The following is a 20,329-nucleotide window of genomic DNA, read 5'->3' on the forward strand; positions in this document are numbered from 1 at the left end:
CCCAGAGAAGGGAATCCTGGAGACACAGTTTACCTCCTAAATTTCACCCAGGCCCGTGGGGCAGGCCCTCATCCTGTTGGGAACCTCAGCAGTCCTTCCACGCTGCCCTCTCTGTCTCTTCCTGGACTCTCCAGGAAGAGAAGACTGAGATGGGGCTGTGAATGGGAACGGCACGCTAGTTTCTCCTCGGCTTCTTCAGCCCTTCGTGCCTTGGGCTGGGGTCAGCTCAGTCTTGGGGGCTACCAAGGCTCTGTCTGGAGCTGGGCTTCTGGGCCAGAGGTGCGGGGGAGGCTGCCTTCTCCTGCTGACTGGGAGGACAGGAGCTCTTTGGGGGTTCAGCAAGCCTCAGTCTGGCTGGTCGTAGCCACTTGATCAGCCCAGAAACAGCCCAGGAACGGGGGGTGTTGGCTGTGGCCTCCGCCTGAGCAGGGCTAGACCAGGCTGGGCCACGCCATGGATCTGATACCCCAAGGGCCCACAGAGGCCGGAGAGGGTGAGGGGGCCTCTCAGGAAAGCTTTGTTCCAAGCGTGCAGCCAGCCCAGCTCTCAGCTCTGAGTAAACAGCAGAGATAGGATCGGGCGTAGCCAGGAAGGGTGGCAGGGTGCGGCCTGGGAGAAGAATGGCAGGATGTGGCACCGGGGCACTGTTCTGGGCACCCACGCCTCAGGCTATTGTTAGGGCTGCCTGAGGCTCTCAGCTCTCTGGGGCTTTGAAAGGAAGTGACATTCCCCTGGGACTCAGGCCCTGCCCTTCTCTGCCACATGGTTCTCTCCCTGGCAGTGCCCCTCGGCACCACCTGCTCAGGGTCAGCTTGGGAGTGGGAGTCTCAGTAGAGAGGTTAGGTGTGTGCCCGGTGGAGAAGTGTTGTCATTGGCTCTCCTGGGAGGGTCTGCCTGTCTGTTCAGACTGTCTTCCTGTACCCCTGGGTCTGAGTCACCTGTCATGCTCCGATGACTAGAATTTATCTCTATCTTTATCTGTATCTAGATATTTATGGGGGGGAAGGGCTGTCGTTGTGGAGGGAGAAAGGTCTGAGAGTAAGAAGCCCTTTGATTCCAGTCCAGCTGGGTTGTTGTTGGCTGATTGGAAGAGGAAGTGGCTGGTGATTTGTCTGGGGGAGAAAGGGGCTTGGTGTGTGTGCGCCTGGGGTGGGTGGGGGTCAGAGGAGCTGGGAGAGGGTTGGTTGTGGGGAGGAGAAAAAGGAGATCAGCACCTGTAGTCTGCTTTGTCGCATAAGAACCGTGCTTTGAGCCATTGGCCCTCTGTGGAAGGCAGGCATCTCTCTATGCCTCGTCCTAGGCACTGGATTTGGGGGCCCAGGGCCTCAAAGCCATCAGCTCAGAGACTCAAGATGCTGCGGCATCCAGGTTGAGGCTGGCCAGAGCCCTCTCTCCCTAGGGGCCTACACCTCCTACAGATGCTCAGGTGAGGTAAGGCCAAGGAGAAGAAGACAGCAGAGGGTCTATGGGTTAGGTTCCCCGGATGGCAGGGAAGGCAGAGCAGGAATACTGTTCCATGTCCCAGCTGGTTGAAGGTCTTCTGACTCTGTATTCCTGAAACAGTACTGCCCAAACAAGCCACGTGAACTTGACCTCTCTGGGCCTCAGTTTTCCCATTTATAAAATATGAGTAAGGCTGGGTGAGAGAGAGAAGATTGGGTACATGGGAGCACTTCCACCCGAGTGAGAGTCCCACTGGAGAGTCCTGTGGGCTTGTGGCCTCTGACCAGGACCTGGGTGGGAACTGGTGGAACCCAGTAATTCACATCTCCTGTGTACTAAAAGAGTCTTTGACTTCTGGGCGTCTGGGGAGAGGGGAGGATGTGGCTGCTGACCTTAAAACCTCCTGAAAAACCATGTGTATGATTGAAGCATGGAGCATGCTTTGTAGGGAAAGGGTAATAAGGGAATTTTTTTTTAAGTCTCTGGAAGAGACTTAAGGGAAGACTCCAACAGGGTCTTTAAATTCAAAAGGTGGTGTGGAAAATGTTTCTTACCTGTCCCAAGGTAGGAACAAAAGGAAATGGACTTGCTTTGCTACTGGGAGATTTGGGTCACTCAGGAAGAACTTAGATGCAAGGAAGATGCAGCTGAGGATAACTGGGTGTGGGAGGTGGAGATGTGGGAAATAAACCACAGAGAGCAACATCTATCTAATAATGATGGTAATAATAGCTGTCACTTACTATGCATTCAGGTCTGCCTTGTGCTGAGCTGCTGAACTGTATTAAATTCTCTGAGTGTTGTACAAGGATTTATTGAGCACCTGTATGTTCCAGGCACTGTGCTAGACTCTGGGGCTACAATGAAGAGCAAAGACAAGGACCTTTCCACAGTGTGAGGTTGGATGGGTTCTCAGGCTACAGGGCGAGTCAGAAATAAAACATGTGAAGGTATCATTACCAACTGTGAAAAGTACTTTGAAGGCCAAGATTCAGGGTGCCAAGAGAATGTAAAACAGTCACATCGCATAGGGTCTGGAGTGTTAAATGGAAGGCTCATCCCTTCATACAGGTTTTTTGTTTTGTTTTGTTTTGTTTGCGGTACGCGGGCCTCTCACTGTTGCGGCCTCTCCCGTTGCGGAGCACAGGCTCCGGACGCGCAGGCTCAGCGGCCATGGCTCACGGGCCCAGCCGCTCCACTGCTTGTGGGACCTTCCTGGACCAGGGCACGAACCCGCATCCCCTGCATCGGCAGGCGGACTCTTAACCACTGCGCCACCAGGGAAGCCCCATACAGGGGGTTTTTATTCCCATTTCACTGAGGAGGAAACTGGGGTTTAGAGAGGTTATGTCACGTGGCCACCGTTGCACAGCAATTAATTATTCAGAGTTGGGATTCAAATGGACTCAGGTCTATCTGACCCCAGAGACTTTTCTCTCAACCACCTGGCTCTAGGAGCATCCTGGGCTATATGACAACTTAATGGGTGCTCACCCTGTATCATTAAATGTTCATGGACACCTGTGACGTGGATTATTACACCCATTATATGGATTAGGAGATGGAGGCTCAGAGTTAACTTCCCAAGGTCACACAAGTCAGCTGGTGGCAAAGCATGGATTTGAATCCAGACTGTTGAACCCAAAAGCCTGCATGCACTCTGCATCAAGCCTGGGCTGTTGCTTCTCCATAAACCAGTGGGTCCAGAGAGGGGACCAAGGGAGAGCCAGTGCCAGTGCCTGAAGTAGAGCCAGGCGCCTGTGGGAATGAAGGGCCCTTGTCTGGGCTGCTAGCAGGGTCTGGCAGGGTTGTCTGGTGGGTACCACGCCCTGGTGAACAGACTGACACCTCCACGCTACCTTGGCTGGTCACCAGGAGCCGTTTTCTTTGTTACCAGGTGCTGTGCCAGAAGCCAGGGTGAGCTGTTGGGAGCTCCAGGAGGTAGGCTTCCCAAATAAAGATAATCCCAGTACCCAGGTGGAAGTACTCTTGGGGGTTAAGTGTGGGTAGAAAAGGCCATCAAGCTCAAAGGGAGGAGATGTCTTAGTGCAGCACTGCTACAACAGAAATATAATGTGAGCCACTTATATAATTTTTTTAAAGACTTTCTTTTAATGTGGACCAGTTTTAAAACCTTTATTGAATTTGTTGCAATATTGCTTCCGTTTTATGTTTTGGTTTTTTCGGCCACAAGGCATGTGGGATCTTAGCTCCCCAACCAGGGATTGAACCCGCACCCCCTGCACTGGAAGGCAGTCTTTAACCACTGGACTGCCAGGGAAGTCCTCACATATATACTTTTAATGTTTTCTCGTAGCTACAATAAGAAGTGCAAAAAGAAACAGGTGAAACGAATTTTAACAATGTATCTATTTAACCCAACAGTATCCAAAGTGTAATGTCAACGTGTAATCAACAACCAGTTATTAATGAGCTGTTTTACATTCTGTTTTTGTACTAACCCTTCCAAAGTAGGGATGTAGTTTGTACTTAGCACGTTTGCATTGGGACCGGCCGTGGTACAGGTGCTCAGCAGCCGCGTGGCAAGTGGCCACGGTCCTGAGCATTGCGGTCCTGGAGTTCATTAGGGCAGATCATCGTCTCCTCTGCCTCCGCCTTCAGCTGGGGGGATGCACAGCGGGTCCGCAGCTCTGGGTGGGCGGCTGGCGCTGGGGGCCCAGCCCGGTGTCCGACGCTCCCTTAACTGTGCGCTCTGCGGCTGCCTCCGGGGTCTCTGGGCTGCAGTGGGAAGAAAGGCTTTGAGGTAGGCGCTGGAAGGCCATGAAGTTGGGACCGCCGGGAGGAGAAAGCCCTCAGGACCCCAGTCCCGAGCGAGGAGGCCACCCGGCGGCTTGGCGGGCGCAGTGGCGCGGTGGGTGTGGGCCCGCGGCGCGGAGGCGGCCGGGGATCAGAAGCCCACAGGCCCGCATTGTTCGCCTGTCACACTTCCTTTGGCTTTATTGCCTTTGTCCAACACCCTATTGTCTGGTTTCCTTTTGTCCCCATTTCAGCGCTGCTGTCTTTTATTTTCCAGCCAGCCTGGTTGTTTTCATTTCTTTTGTCTGAAGTTCCTGAGAGGAAGGTTTTATTTTCAGCGGTTTGATTAATTCACAGCTTGAGCCCCGGGTTTGTTTGTTATGTAATTGCTGCCCTCAGCTTCAGGATAATACCACTCCCCGACTTCCCCTCCCCCACGCCCAGCCCCCCTGCTCGGGGCCTGGCTCTGCGCCCCTCCCTGTGCCCGGATGGGCCGAGCGCCTGCTTCCTGGCCGCTCTCCGGGTCCCTGGGTGGTGGGAGGGGACCCAGAGCTGCACCCTAAAGCCTCAGGGTGAGCTGGGCTGGGGTGTCTTCTCCTGGGCTGACGTATGTCTCCTCTGCTCATCCTGCAGTGCCCTGTCCTGAGTCCCACGCCAGCCCCCAGGGCACCCTGCCCTTTGAAAGTGGAGGGAGAGTTTAGTCTCGTCTGATCTGTAGGATGGCATCAAATCAAACACATTAAGTTATTTCATGTGAAATACTGTACATGTATTGTACACAGTGTATACATCTATTGTACATGGCACGTTGCATCATTCGTTATACATTACAAGAAACATTTTATTACACAGTTGACGTAATATACAAATGTTATACTGCACCTGCAGTTTAATTTAAGGGATGTTTTACTATATATAGTTTTTGCCTTACACTCCCCTCCTAAAAATTTAATGCCCATGTAAGCAAAGTTTAAAAAAAATTTTATTTAACAGTGCTTTTCAAACTAGTATGTATCAGAATCACCTGGAGGGCTTGTGCAAACAGATCCATGCCCTCCTCACCACAGAATTTCTGATCTGTGGGTGACCCATGACTTTGTCTTTCAAACAAGCCTCCCACGCCCACCCCCCCAGCTATGTTGAGGCTCTTGTCCTTGTGCTGCATTCCACCCAGCAGTGCTTTAACAAAGGCTACTTCGGTGCTTACTAGTACAAAGCATTATTCTAAACACCTTGTAAATATCAATTCATAGCCCTCACACCACCCATTTTACAGATGAGGAAACAGGTGTGGAAAGGTCAAGTAACTTGCCCAAGGTCACTCAGCAGCTAGTGAAGTAGCTGAGGCAAGACCCATGCATACTTGGAACCTGCTGTGTGTCCCCACCTGTCTTTTCCCGGTCACTTTGGAGGGTGAGCAAGTGAGCTCTGGGCAACTGCTACTCTGACCTTGAGCTTGACATAACCACTGAAAACTACTCCCAGGATCCTGCTCGTCTATGTAGTGATCCCACGCAGTGGGATGTCAGCAACAGGAGGCAGGGGATGCAGTCTCTGCGTATATTACACCAGGGACTGCAGAGGCCCACAGGGGCCAGACTCTAATTGAGAGACTCTAATATAAGAAAATATTTTTCTGAAAGCTACTCATCTCTCAGCTTACTTCATTCCTCACTTTTGGTAGATAGATACACAGATATAAGAAATTGTTCCAAATAGTTCACTTTTATCTTGCTTCTACTCTAAGGAAAACAAAGAGTAAGTGTATAGGGTAGTTGATACTTGGTTTCCCTTTTGGGGAGTAGGAGGGAGTGGTGGAGAGTAGGGCGAACTGGCCTGTTCATAGAGAGTAACTGCTGCTCAATTCCAGCCAATTGTTGCCACAGACCAACTTCAAGAGAAGTTCAAATCCAGAGTTTTATGGGATATCTCTTGATTTTTAAATTTTGGTAACTAATTACAAGTACGTACATACACAAACACACACAGACACGTACTGTATATATGATCTTGGCTTTATTGGGCTCAGAAGGAGCCAGTTGACAATCTCTAGGCTTCTCAGGGAGACCCATCAGTCCACTAGTTCCAACACTGCAACAGGCAGGGCATGCCAAATGTTGGCCCAGTCTTCTCTAGACCTTTCTGTTAAAAAAAAAAAAAAAGGTGGGTGGGTGGGGGGGACAAGAATCTTTTCCGGTTTGTCACAGTGAGTTCCAAATGGAAGCTTGCCTTTTGCATGAGTGTACCTGTTTGGGGCTGGGGGAACAGTCACTGCCTCGGGGTTCAGGACTCGCCTCCCTCCCTCTGCCCCTCCTCCCTCAGGATGTCCATGAGAAGCCCCGGCTCTGCCCAGCTGGCCCTGGATGACGTTGGCACCATGGTGAACTGTACTGTCAAGTCAGAGGGGAAGAAGGAGCCCTGCCACGAGGCCCCCCAGGGCTTGGCCACCGCAGCTGAACCCCAGCCCGGAGATCCAGCCCGGGCCCCCCAGGATGGCGCTGACCCTCCAGCTCCAGCCCAGGTGCCCAGCACTCTCCTAGGGGCTCCTGGGTCAGTGTCCCCACCCCGCCTCTGTAGCTCCTATGCCTGTGCCCTTCCCCCTAGTGGGTGGAGCAGGCACCCACCAGCCTAGCTGGGCAGAGGGGCAGGCAGAAGCGTTCTCCTCTGGGGCAAGACTTAGGTGGGTGGGTGGGTCAGGCTACCTGTCAGAGCGGGACATGAACTCACTTCTGCCCTCACTCACCTGATATGAACTGCTCACCTGTGTGTGACCAGTCCTTACCCTTGAAGACTAGTTGAGAAATAGGACACACATGCTCACAGGCTGGCTTAAAGATAATCTACTAGCTTTTTCATATGATTCGAGAAAAGCAGCCTTATTAACCGAACCAGAGTTAAATTGCTATTAAAGACAATACAGTTCCTCATCCTCAAAATGAAGGAGCTGAACTACATGAGTGGTGAAGATTCTTGCAGCTCTTAAAAATTCCATGATTCCATGCAAGAGATGTAAAAAGGGAATACCAAATCAAAAGCCAAATGAGTGAAAATGAGGAGAGTTTTAGGGCTCTGAGGAGGGATCCAGCCAGGAGGAGTATGTGAAAGGGGGCTAAGGGGTAGGGGTGGTGATCGAGGAAGACTTCCTGGATAAGTAGGGCTTTAAGCTGGGTCTTAAAGAATGGAGAGGACTCAGATGAGAAGAGGAGAGAGGGGACAATGTCTTAAAGAGGGTGGGGTGGGGGCCTTGAGAGTAACCTGCGGGGCTGGAGTGGTAGGTGCATACAAGGGAGTAATAAGTAATAGCTGGCTTTTGGCCTCTTAAGTCTGCAGTGGCAAACCTCATTCACGTGCATTATCTCCCTTGATCCCAGCAACAATCCTATGGCAGGGGACGTATTAGTATTTCCATTTTCGGAAGACCGAGGTCAGGTTCAGAGAAGTTCAGGGACTCATGTGGGCTCAAGCACCTTGTGAATCACTGAGCCCAGGTCTCTTGTCTTTAAACCTTTTGTTCTTTTCACCAAATCTATCAAGCCAAGTCAGAGCAAAGGTTGGGAAGGTGGGAAGGGAGGGCCCTACTGGAGGGTGGGGCTGGGTAGATTCTGGAGTTCCCCTAGGATACACATCCCCGGGGCGCCCAGCCCCCCACACTGCAGTCTGCCCCCATTCCCTTGGGGGTGACAGTGATATTCAGTGTGTCTTACAGGACAGCAGCTCCCTGGAAAGCAATGGGTCCCCAGAACCCAAGAGACCAGGAGGCTCTGAGGCTGCTTCTGGAAGCCAGGAGAAGCTGGACTTCAACCGAAATTTAAAAGAAGGTAAGACGTCGTCTGCCCTAGTTAGGGACGGGGGCCTGGGTGGGGAGGTGTTAGGACAGTTACTCCTTAGCCCTTTGGTATCTTCCAGTCGTGCCGGCCATCGAGAAGCTGCTGTCCAGTGACTGGAAGGAGAGGTTTCTGGGAAGGAGCTGTGTGGAAACCAAAGATGTCAAAGGTGAAGGCCCATATGGGTGGGCAGGGGACAGATGTCTGAACCCCTTTCCCTTCTCCAGGCCTGGCCCTGCAGTCTAGGCCTGTAGGGCAATTTCTGGGGCTCTTGGTGCCCTCACGCCTGGCCTGTGCCACTCTGGCTCGTGCCTGGTCCTAGGGGTCTGCACCATCCCTCACCCGGGGGGGTCCAAGCACTAGGCTTATTCCCATGCAGCAGAGGCCTGGTGGGAATCAAATCCCCTGGGACCCTTGAGACCTTGGGGATGTCTTAGCCACTTCTCAGATCTCACTATAAAATGAGCCGAACGTTCCCTTTCACTGCTGGAAATTAATTCCAGGCCACCAGGACCTCACTAAGTGAATTAAAGTGTTGCCTAGGTTCATCAGGGTGATAAGTTTCCCAGTGTGGTTAATCACACTCCCAGAGGAATCTTTAAACCAATGCAGATCCCCAGGTTCCACCCCTGCCTACTGAATGAGAACCCCAGAGGATGGGGGCCTGGGCATCTGTATTTTTCATAGGCTCCCTGAGTAATTCTGATGCACATGGTCTGCATCCTGGCACTTAGGAGTAACTGCTGCATCTGACATGAACTGGATTAGAGACAAGGAAGCACTGACATTGCTAGTTGAGGACCGTGTGCCAGATCCGGGACTAAGCTTTACATTCAATACCTTTAACCCTCCCAGCAACCCTGTGAAGTGTCGATCGTTGTGCTCATTTATATATTCAAAAACGAAAGTGCAGAGAAGTTGGTAGCTTGTCCAGCAGCTCCCAGGAGGGATGAATTAAAAGGGGAATTTGAACCCAGATCTGTCTTGCTCCAAAGCCTAAGCGTGTCACCCTCCAGTGGGTTAGTTATCCACCCTGACCCAGTGGCACTGGGCACTTGAGGACATCCCAGAGGTGGGCCAGGGCTGAGATGCCCCACCGTCAGCATTTCCAGGGCCTGGAATCGGTGAGTGATGGTGGGGACCTTCTAGAGCAGCTAGTTGTCAGGTGACAAGATGAGGAGGCCCCTCCAGGGCAAGGACTGTATCTCAGTCATCTCTGTGGTCCAGCCCCTGACGGGGGCCTGGGGCAGAGCGATTGCTCAGTGTCGTACGGATGGACCGGTAACAGATGAACAAACAAAAGTTTTCAATGGTGGTTGCTTCACTGTGGAGCAGGGACCCAGGAGAGCCTGGCAGAGAAGGAGCTCCAGCTGCTGGTCATGATCCATCAGCTGTCCACCCTGCGGGACCAGCTCCTGACAGCCCACTCCGAGCAGAAGAACATGGCTGCTATGCTCTTTGAGAAGCAGCAGCAGCAGATGGAGCTGGCCCGGCAGCAGCAGGAGCAGGTAGGCCCTGCTTGGTGTCTGGCTTTCTTTCCAGGGATGGGGGTCTGGTCCAGGGCCTAGAGCGGAGCATGGTGGGGGCAGGTGGGGAGGGGGCCGTGGGCAGGGGCTGGGCATTCCCACCTCTGGCGGTTCATCAGCCCTTGTGAGGGGACAGGGCGTGGAGCGGTGCTGTGGGGCTCTGAGTAAAAGCAGCTGGCGGCTTCCTGCCTAGCCTCCATCTTTGGTCTCTGAGGAAGGGGTGAGCTCTCCACAAAAGGAGAATAAATCCTGAGGGTTGGCTGTTCGGCTTCTTGCCCTGTCCAGCTGTCCTCCATGTCCTTGCGCTAGGCACGGGAGGCAGGGTGTGGATGGGGCCGCAAAGGCTTGTGGGAGGTGGGATCTTGGGGCCTAAGGTGCGTGTTCCCATCACCTACTCTTTCCTTCTGCCAGATCGCCAAGCAGCAGCAACAGCTGATTCAGCAGCAGCATAAGATCAACCTCCTTCAGCAGCAGATCCAGGTAAAAAGAGGGGAGGGCTGGGTGCTGGGATCCAGGTAAAGAGGGGGGAGGGCTGGGTGCTGGGATCCAGGTAAAGATGGGGGAGGGCTGGATGCTGGGATCCAGGTAAAGCCGGGGGGAGGGCTGGGCTCTGGGGGAGCAGGGGCTTGAGGGGTTGACACCAGTGTGGAGAGGTACTGGAGACAGGGAAAGGCAGGGAGTGTGGACTAAGCAGAACCACTCAGGCATGACCCTAAGGAGGGCGGCTCCTCCCCTGTTTTTGTCCCCTATTTCAAGGGCAGGGCCCAGAGTATCTTCCTCCCAGCTGGGACCTGAGGGCAGGAAGACAGAGGCCCACAAAGGGGACATAGGGTCAGATGGATCCTTTTGAAAACTGTCCCTGCCCCAGGCCTGTGTCTCTCATCCCCAGGTCCACCCTCTGTGTCCAGGGATGACCACAGCTGGGTAGCTGGTTGGGCCCCCCAGGGACTCACACAGGGTTTCTTTGCCCTCAGCAGATCAACATGCCTTACGTCATGATTCCAGCCTTCCCCCCAAGCCACCAACCTCTGCCTGTCACCCCCGACTCCCAGCTGGCTTTGCCCATTCAGCCCATTCCCTGCAAGCCAGGTGAGTGTGGGAGGGGAGGGTTGACCTGAGGTCAGGGAAGGAGCCCAGGAACCACTCTCATCCATTAATGTGCAGTGTGGCCTTTCTGGGCCTCACTTTGGGAACTGTCTAGTCAAAGAATAATCCCTTCTTTCTGAATTTCACTGGGAGAAAGAAAACAAATAGCACACTGAAAACCATAAAGTGCTTTCCAGACATAAGAGGATGTTGCCTATCTAGGTCTAGCCCCCCAGTTCTGTGGGACATTTCCTGTACCAGAATATTAATGTTTTGAATGTTGACTGAGATTTGTCCATCTCCCAAATTCATGCTGTTGCTCTGCCCTGACAGTGGCATTGCTGCCTTCTGCCCTGTCACTGAGGCTCAGTGACCACAGATAGAGCAGCAACAAGCGTCAGGTGCTGACTGGTTGTTGGGCAGCCACGAGGGTGATAAAATGTGGACTTTGAGCTCAAGGAATTTACGGTCTGGGGAGGGAGACAGAAGGATACCAGCAGCCGGGGAATCTGGGAAGGCTTCTTAAGGAGGTGGTGCTCGCTTGGGTGCTGGGGGAGTAGACTTGTGAGGGTGAAGCTGGGAGCTGAGGGTGGAGGGAAGGGGCCTGGATCCTGAGGCAGAAAGCCCAAGGGGGTGTTGGAGTTGAGGGGAGCACATGGCAGCTAGTGGGATATGCCTGGGGAGGGCAGTCGGGGCTGAGCACGGACTTTGGGATTTATTTTGTAGAATGTGGGATGCACGGGAACATTTCAGCAGAGGATGTGTTGTCACACTGGCTGTGGGTGGTGGGGAACAGAGGGGTACCAACTGGAGGTAAGACGGGGTAGGGGCTGCTGAGGGGATTCTAGAGATGGGGGATGACAGTCTGGACTAGGGCAGTGACCGTGGGATGGAGGCAGAGATGGAATTATTAGCCTACGATCATTGATTCCTTATGAGAGCTCCTGGGGACAGGGCAGAGATGCTGCCCATAATTGATCCAGGAGGGGAAAGGGTTTTAAGTCAATTCCCTTTGGTCAATGCTCCCTGTTCCATGTGAGAGAGAAGGCAGGGGAAATCTAGCTGGGTGAATTCCTACGGGTCCACCAGCAAGGGCTTTGGGCCGTGGGCACAGTTCATGGACCAGCACCACTGACTCCTGGGTGGGGGAAGGGAAAACACAAAGGACTGAGAAAGTCAGGCCCTACTTTGAAGGCAGTTTCTAATTTGGGGTGGAGGAGTGGGGAATGGGAATGGGGAGGGGTGAAGGGGGAGGACAGGTTGCACAAAACCATTGCATCTACAGGTGTCCATAGAGCCGAGCTGCAGGGGTGAGGAGGGCAGCGGCCTAGTTGTGGGGAGGGGGCCACACCCTTGCTGGACAAGGGGGGCTGGGGGCAGGAAATAAGTTGTGGAGGAAGACCTGGACTGGCTAGGCTGCCCCCTGCTTTGTTTGCTCCTGAATCCTAGTAAGCAGGAAGCCTGTGGCTGTCAGATGCGCCACCACCCCCTCCCCCGCTAAACCCCCCCCCCCCGCCCCCGCCTCGGCTGAGTACGAGTAACACCTCTCCCAGGTCAAAAGCCTTAGGTGGTGCCCGGGTGCCTATAGCACAGGGTCCAAACTCCCGGGCTTAGCCTTCACAGGCCCCGAGCCCTGCTTGCCCATCGAGTGCCAGCCTCATTTCCCACCTCCCGCTTTCCCACCTGCCCACCTGCCACGCCTGCTCACGCCTCCCCTCCCCCCAGGAAGCCTGCTCCAGTCACCCCAGCTGAACAGAGTTCTCTGGTATGCCACCCATGCAGCCCGTATCACCGCCAGCCATGTGGTCAGTGGTTTGTCTACATGGCTTATCTCTCCACCTCAATTGTCAAGTCAGGGATGCTGGTCCTCCTTGAGGGAGAATGAAGCCAGCTAGGTAGCAGAGAGAGAGTGCATGTAGGGGGGAAAGGTCTAGAGGATGCGGCTGGGTTCAGAGTTCAGATCTCAGATCTCAGTGCTCCCATTCAGTAACTCTATGGGCACCCATGTAACTTCTCCCAGTCTTCATTATCCATACAATGGGATGATATATTGAGCACCTATTATATGCTACATACTAGGGATTACGTTGAGATGATGCGCATGAGGCCGGCTGCTTTTGTACCCTGCACGTAGTAGGTACAAAACACAAGGACCCGTAGAAAGAGTGGATGGTGTACCTGATCTCGTTTCACCATCGGGTGGGAACTCCGCGGTCAGTGGGTTGGGAAGGGCAGGAACAGGGTGAAGATGCTGATCGGTGTGCCGGGCAGTGGGGGACGAGGGCACAGGAGGTCCTCAGCAGTGCTTTGGGGCTGGGAGGGCAGTGGTTGGAAGCCAGCTGGGCCAGCTCCGAGCCTCTGCCCACTCTGTGCTGCCGGGACCTCGTCAAGCAGGGCGTCTGCTGTTCTGTGCTCATCCAGGACTTTTCTCCTTGCCGCCTTTTCCGTAGTGGAGTATCCGCTGCAGCTGCTGCACAGCCCCGCTGCCCCAGTGGTGAAGAGGCCTGGGGCCTTGTCTGCCCACCACGCCCTACAGGTACTGCCCCCGCCCACTGGCCGGGGGCTCCCGCCCTCACCTGTGGTGGCTGGCTGCCCGCCTAGGGGACCATGGGGTCCTTTGTCCTTGTTCTCCTGCTTTTTCTGTCTTCCTTTCCTGTCTGCTTGTCTCCTCTGTCACCCTGTGTCCCCGCAGTCCCTCCATCGAGGTGTCCTTTGGTGTCTCTAACCCTCTGGGTCTCCCTCAGGAGCCCTCCCAACCCCTAAACCTCACGGCCAAGCCCAAGGCCCCCGAGCTGCCTAATGCCTCCAGCTCCCCGAGCCTGAAGATGAGCAACTGTGGACCCCGTCCTCCCAGCCGTGGGGCCCCCACACGGGACCTGCAGGCCAGCCCCCCCAGCATGCCTTTGGGTAAGCCGCCCCTACACCTTTCCCTTCAGCCCTCTTCTAGGAGAGAGCTAAGAGGGCAGGATATGACCCTGAGCGTGTCCCTTCCGCTCTGTGGGTTACAGTTTTTATAAAACAAGGCGTTAGACTTGCTCTCTTTGGCCCCTTTTAGTTCCAGCACTCAGTGTCCCGGAAGAAGATCCCCTTCCTGCTCTCCCCACTGTATCTGATTGGGCACCTGAATCAGGGATTCAGGCCATTCTCATTTCCAGTCTACTGTCACCAGGACTCCAGTGTAAATGGCGCCCCCTTGGGGATGTGCAGTGCAACAGAGGGGAAGAGGGAGCACCACCCCAGGGTGGCAAGACATGAACTGGGTGTACCTCCCTCAATAGCCCCTCCTTTCCCTTCCTTTCCTTCCCCTGTCCCATAGGCTTCCTTGGTGAAGGGGATGCTGTCACCAAAGCCATCCAGGATGCCAGACAGCTGCTGCACGGTCACAGTGGAGCCTTAGAAAGTCCCCCCAACACCTCCTTCCGTAAGGTATGGGCTCCCACTACCCTGCACCTGGGTGGGCAGGGGTGGAAGACACAGTGTCTGAGGCTACCAAAGGGAAGAGCGGGGGAGGGGAGTGGGGTGCTGCAGAGGGGGCTGATGTACACGTTGCCCTGTCTACCCAGGACCTCATTAGCCTGGACACATCCCCAGCCAAGGAGCGGCTGGAGGAGAGCTGTGTGCACCCACTGGAAGAAGCCATGCTGGGCTGTGACGTGGACGGTGAGGGCTCGGGGTACTGGGCTGATGGGCAGGAGGGCCCACCTCTGCTTCCCACCAGGGCCAGGGTGGGTCAGGTTGTGTCTGTCTCCAATCGCTTCTCTCCCTTAGTCTGTCTGTGGAGCCCCTTACGTATCTGTCCCTTGTCTGTCTCTGGGCCCCTGCTGGTCTTAACTCCTGGCCATCCCTGGCCCTGTGGGAGCCTCCCGGCGCCCTCTGGTGGTCAAGTAGGGGATGTTTTTTTCTGCCAGCCCTGGAGGACTGTTCCTTACCCCACACTGGCTGCCCTGCCTGGCTGACTCCTCCCCTGCTTCCCAGGCTCCCGCCACTTCCCTGAGTCCCGGAACAGCAGCCACATCAAGAGGCCCATGAATGCCTTCATGGTGTGGGCCAAGGATGAGAGGAGGAAGATCCTCCAGGCCTTCCCAGACATGCACAATTCCAGCATCAGCAAGATCCTTGGTAAGGGCCAGTGGGCGGGGGGGGGGGCGGGTCTCGGGGGGCTCTAGGGGCTCCAGGAGCCATAGTCAGCAGGATCTAGTTGCAGGAGTCAGCTGGGTCTAACTGGGGCTTTCTGGGTGATGGTCCACGCCGTGGTGAACTCCAGTGGAATCTGATGGCGCGTGGGAGGCAGGCAGGATGTGGGACAGCTGGGTCCTGGAGTCCGGTACCATTGTAGGGCTCTTCTGATAGCACCTGCACCGAAGAACTCAGGTGGAAGAGAGTGTGTGTGTACGTTCTTTAGCTCCCCGACCCCATCTCTCCCTAACTTGTTCCCCTGTTTGCCCAGACCCTTGGAGCTGGCTCTGGCAGGAGACAGGAGAGACTGGTATTCTTGGGCTCTCAGTAGAAAGGTCTTTGAAATTATATGTCCTCTTTGGAGGCCAAGGAGAAATGTGGGGCAGGGCCGCTGGAGCTAGAAGAGGGCAATTGTTCTCAAACCTCAGCTCCTCCAGTTCAGGTCTCTTGTCAACTGAGACACCAGGTATTTTGTCCTCAGCAGGGAGCCTCTGGGGATTGTTGGGGGCCTGGGTGGCTACTCTTTTGTTTATGCAAAACATGCAGACCAGAGGCCTCCCAGAGTCGCTGTGGAGTTTGGTATGTGGGTGGGTGCTGTGTCTTAAGGTAGCAGTTGGATATCCTTATACATGCCAACCTCATTCATTCGCTCAGTATCTATGGAGCACCCACACTGGGCCAGGCCCTTGCTGTGTATAGGTGCTTGCGCAAAAATCTGGGGACCAAAACCTTCTCGGGGCCTCCAGGATCTGCAGGGGGCTGGGGGTGTCAGCAGAGCCCAGCTGACTGCCTGCCCCTGGGGGCTGGGCCAGGCTCCCGCTGGAAGTCCATGACCAACCAGGAGAAGCAGCCTTACTACGAGGAGCAGGCAAGGCTGAGCCGGCAGCACCTGGAGAAGTACCCTGACTACAAGTACAAGCCACGGCCCAAGCGCACCTGCATCGTGGAGGGCAAGCGGCTGCGGGTGGGCGAGTACAAGGCTCTGATGAGGACCCGGCGCCAGGATGCCCGCCAGAGCTACACGACCCCGTGAGCAGGCCTCCCCAGCGCCTGAGACTCTGTGTGTGTGTGTGTGTGTGTGTGTGTGTGTGTGTGTGTGTGTGTGTGTGTGTGTGTGTGTGTGTGTGTGTGTGTGTGTGTGCGCGCGCGCGCGCACACACACAGCTCTTGTGAATGGCCGGGGTTAGCGTGTGGCCTTAGTGGGATTCCAGGGGAGCTGTGTGTGTGCACGCATGTGTGTGCATACGTTTGTGTGGGCATTATGTGTGTGTGACTGTAGTGGTGACTGTGACCATGGTGAGTCCCTGGTGGATCAGGATATAGATTTGTGACTGACAGGGGACTAGTGGGTATCTGGAGAAATGTATCCGTGGGTCCCCTTGACAAACTCAATAAAAATTCAGGGGTACTAAAAATCAAGGTACTAATAATCATACGGAGGATTCCGGAGTTGACCAAAACAAGCATCCTAGTGGGTTTCTTTAAATAGGAAGCTCCCTGGGGCATATGAAATATACAGTTTCCCAAAACTGGATTTACACACGATCCTCTGGGAATGTCTGGACCCGTGGCCCTGGGGCTGCACGTGTGTGTTTGGGTTTGTAGCTGACAGTGAATTTGCCATCAGAAAGCAGCCAGGGAGCCGGGTGTATGTGTCTTGGAGCCAAAAGGGTGGGAGCTCGGAGGGCACGCCCTGCGGAGGACCGGAGGAGAGCAGGGTCGGGGTTGAAGTGCGGGTGCATCTATAACCATGCCTTTCTTCTGTCCCGCAGCCCGCAGGCCAGCCAGGTGCAGATGAGCCCCTCAGATGTCCTGTACCCTCGGGTGGCAGGCGTGCCCCTGGCACAGCCCCTGGTGGAGCACTATGTGCCCCGCAGCCTGGACCCAAACATGCCTGTCATCGTCAACACCTGCAGCCTCAGGGAGGAGGGCGAGGGCACAGAGGACAGGCACTCGGTGGCTGATGGCGAGATGTACCGGTACAGCGAGGATGAGGACTCAGAGGCCGAGGAGAAGAGCGACGGGGAGCTGGTGGTACTCACAGACTGATCCCGGCTACGTGGGCCTGGCCCTCCTCCATGGGGAAGACCGGGCCCCACGCCAGCAGGCACAGCAACCCCACCCGGACTGCGTTGGTACTTGGACTTGCGCATGCCTGGGAGATGGGCACAGCTGTGCATTTGTAGATACATTCATGATGGGAGATGCCCCCTCCCCACCACACCTGTGGGCACACCTGAGGATCTGATGGCCCGAGTGGGTCCTGCATGGCGGTGATGGGCTGGGCTGGCTGAGCTCCGTGGTGGCCCTTGGGGCTCGTGGCCAGGGGACACTGTATGACCCTCCCCTCCTGCAGGTCTGTCCACCCCAGGGGTATGGCAGCTACAGACCTGTTCTCCTGGGGCCACATGCTTTGTTTCCATTCTTGTCCTGGCTGGACCAGCCACCATGGGACCAACACGCACCGCCCCACCACAGTACCCCAGATCGCTCCTCTACCACGAGGATCGCTTTGTACTTTGTGCAAAGAGGTCTGGCTCTCCTCCATGTCTCTATCTTCTGCCAAGCCTTTCGTGCCTCTGGCTGGTGTGTGTGTGTGTGTATGTGTGTGTGTATGTGTACCCATGTGCGCAAGTGCACATGTTTTCATCTGTTCTTTCATTGCACAAGGTATTTATTGAGTGCCAGGCACTGTCGCTGACTTCCTGTGGGTGTGTCTCTTGATGCCATTGTTGCTTCTCCGGGGGGCTCTTTCTGTGCTTCTCTTTGTCCCCAAATTGCTACCTCTTTGTCAGTCTGGGTGTCTCAGGTTCTGTGTGTCCTTGGTGCATTTCTCTGTCCTTGTTTCTCTGCAGGGCCTTTTTTTGTGTCTCTCCCTTTCTCCGTGTCTGCCCTTGCCCCTTTAACGCCTGCTGGGTGTCTGTAAGCCCCTGGTCTGCCCTGGGCTCCCCAGCCATCCTGACCTCCCCTGCCTGCCCCTTCACTCCCTCCCTGACTCTGCATGTCAGTTCCCATGGAGCCATTTTTAGCTCCCAGCAGCATGGGAATGTGCTCAGCTTCCAAGGGGCTCTGTCATGGTGCCCCAGCCCCTGGTCCCAACCTGAGTGCCAGGAGTGGGGGCAGGAGGACTGATGGTGCCCCCTTCTGTAAGTGACAGAAGCCCTGGAGAGGGGGCTCTTGTGCAGCTGGTTTCCACTCCTCTGTCCTGAGCAGGGGATGGGAGCTCCCCACCCCCACCCTGTCCTTGGAAGGCTTCATCCTCTCCCACCCAGCTCTGCCCCTACACCTGCCCGCTCCCCTCCCCTCCCCGACTCTACACCCCCTCCCCTCCCCCACTCTACACCCGTAACTTGCCTCAGCTCCTGATCCCTTTCACAAGGTCTTTCCCTAGGAAAATCAAATCCCGTTGGCACCTGACTCCAAAGATCCAGAACAGCCCTGGGGCAAGGTGGGAAGGGAACCCCAAATCCTACAGGGACACATGTGGAGTCTGTGTCCGTTCCCCCATCTTCTCCCCTTCTACTTCCCCGAACCAACTTCTCTCCAGGCTGTTTCTTTTTTTTATGACTGTAAACATAGATAGTGCTTTATTTTGTTAATAATAAGGTAATGGTTAGTAACTTAACCAGCACATTTCTCCTATTTACACTTGGGGGAATTTTGTTTTCTGTTGACATAATAAAGACAGACCATTTCAGAATCTGGTCTTTGCTGGGACAGGATGGGGTGGTGAGGCTGGCCCAAGTCCAGAATTCCTAAATGTGCCACCAGCCCGGGCACCACTGCCCCCGGTGGCAGCTCCGTGGAACTTCAGGCATGGAGCCAGGGAGGAAACATCCTAGGCAAGGGAGCCCCAGGCCAGATGCCACCCCCAGAGCCCACACTCGAGTAAGACCCCGCCCCTGCTTCAAGGAGGTGAGCAGACCTCACCGCAAAGTGCCCACCCAGGTCCTAAGAAAGAAGGCAGTGGTTAAGAGCACTGTAATAAGAGTCAGGAAGCTCAGGATCTCCCCAGAACTAGCCACATGGCCTTGTGTGTGTGTGTGTGTGTGTCAGGTCTCCCCTTTGGGCCTAATTTTCCTCATCTGAAGACAAGGAGTTTATGCCTTAGCCATGGCTCTTCTTTTGGAGAAGGAGCCCTTTGAAAATCGAATGAAAGCTGTGGACCCTCATTCCAGAAAAGGGCTCACATGGACACCACGAGCCCATTTATAAGCCCCCCAGGATACTGATTAATGAAGCAGGGTCTCTATTTATGTACTTCAGGGCTCTGTGACCTTACGCTTTGAAATGAGATCTCAAAGACCTACGTGTCACACTAAGAGAAATAACCATCCCATAGACCTAAAAGAGCTGGGTGACTGAAACTCAAAATGCAACAAGAGTTGATAAAAAGACCAACTCTTGTAGCTGAAAAATGAACCCCATTAATATGGAGTGGGGGCAACAAAGCTGAACAGTACCGTGTCAAAGAGTTGGGCTTGGGTTGGATTAACAGAAGCATGTGTTAACAAGCAAGGTGATGGGCCAGTGTACGCCACACAGTCCTGGTCTCAGGTGCGTCATGCCAGCCCCAGGCCCCTGAAAAGAAAAGGCCATTCTCACACTGGAGGGGCCCAGAGGCAGGCATCCTGTACAGAGGACTGGAGGGAGCCTAGTGGATGGACACGTCCTTCAAGGAATGGTTGAGAGGGCCAGGGATGTTTAGTCCAGAAAAAAGGAGACTAGGGTAGGGCAGAAAGGACAAGATGGCTTTCTTCAAAGCTGTCAGCTGGGCAACACATAGATATTTGATGTAGCTCATGAGGGAGCACTAGGACTTGGCCTTTTGATGGAAGTCGCGAGGGTCAACATTTTTGACTTAACATAAAAAACTTTTTGACAAAGATGGTCAAAAGTGGTAGTGAGCTTCCCAACACAGAGGCTCTTGAATGCTGGAAAATGGATTTCTAAATTGGAGAGGGTGGTGGTGAGAGAAGGTAGGTATGGTTGATTCCCGCGCCACAAACTTGGGAGTAAAGACACCCCAAGAATTAGGGTCCCGATCTTTTGATCTAGGGAGGATCCTGGCTGCTAGCCTTTGCTGGTTTCTCCCAGCCCAGCCTCCCAGAGCTTTGAGTTTCCTTTTCTTTGCCCTCCCCACCCCAGGTCACCGGCAGGGCAGTGGCAAGCAGCAGAGCCCAGCCTCTTGGGCCCCTTGCGGAAAAGATGAAGGCGCTCTTTGCGAAGAGGAGCTTGGCTGACTGTGGCGCCTGCCCCCTAGTGGTCACAGGGGAGAGTTGCTCATTTCAACTTCCCTGTCCATCTCCGCAACCCTCCAGTCCCCACCACCACCCCTCACTATGTTCCAAACCAAATCTGGGCAGTCTGGTCAGGACACTCCTGGCCAGGCTCGCCCTCACCCCCTGCCAGTCCTGAGTTCCTCTCACTTCCCTATTCCCAGGTCCTCTGTGGCCTCAGGAGAGCCTGAGGCCACTACTGCCCACCTCCTACTCCCTCCAGCAACCCTTGTCCTGT

At 54.6% G+C, this 20,329-nt stretch overlaps 1 protein-coding gene across 5 annotated transcripts in view; it reads left to right on the forward strand.

Annotated features, from left to right (window-relative positions):
• SOX13 (SRY-box transcription factor 13) overlaps positions 1-18,133 on the forward strand; it is a 44,489-nt gene extending 26,356 nt beyond the window's left edge. The window contains exons 3-15 of one of the 5 annotated variants that reach the window (XM_060129145.1): positions 6,523-6,721; positions 7,895-8,018; positions 8,107-8,193; positions 9,360-9,532; positions 9,962-10,030; positions 10,525-10,639; positions 13,087-13,172; positions 13,381-13,543; positions 13,953-14,062; positions 14,200-14,296; positions 14,612-14,755; positions 15,559-15,841; positions 16,585-18,133. In XM_060129145.1, the coding sequence (XP_059985128.1) occupies positions 6,523-6,721; positions 7,895-8,018; positions 8,107-8,193; positions 9,360-9,532; positions 9,962-10,030; positions 10,525-10,639; positions 13,087-13,172; positions 13,381-13,543; positions 13,953-14,062; positions 14,200-14,296; positions 14,612-14,755; positions 15,559-15,841; positions 16,585-16,861 (1,927 nt within the window). In that variant the 3' untranslated portion in view covers positions 16,862-18,133. The remainder of the gene's footprint in view (positions 1-6,522; positions 6,722-7,894; positions 8,019-8,106; positions 8,194-9,359; positions 9,533-9,961; positions 10,031-10,524; positions 10,640-13,086; positions 13,173-13,380; positions 13,544-13,952; positions 14,063-14,199; positions 14,297-14,611; positions 14,756-15,558; positions 15,842-16,584) is intronic. The other 4 variants (XM_060129166.1, XM_060129149.1, XM_060129172.1 and 1 more) reach the window with 4 other exon arrangements.
• Positions 18,134-20,329: the final 2,196 nt, after the last annotated feature.

Source organism: Lagenorhynchus albirostris, chromosome 2 (genome assembly GCF_949774975.1).
Source record: "Lagenorhynchus albirostris chromosome 2, mLagAlb1.1, whole genome shotgun sequence".
Classification (NCBI taxonomy): Eukaryota; Metazoa; Chordata; class Mammalia; order Artiodactyla; family Delphinidae; genus Lagenorhynchus; species Lagenorhynchus albirostris.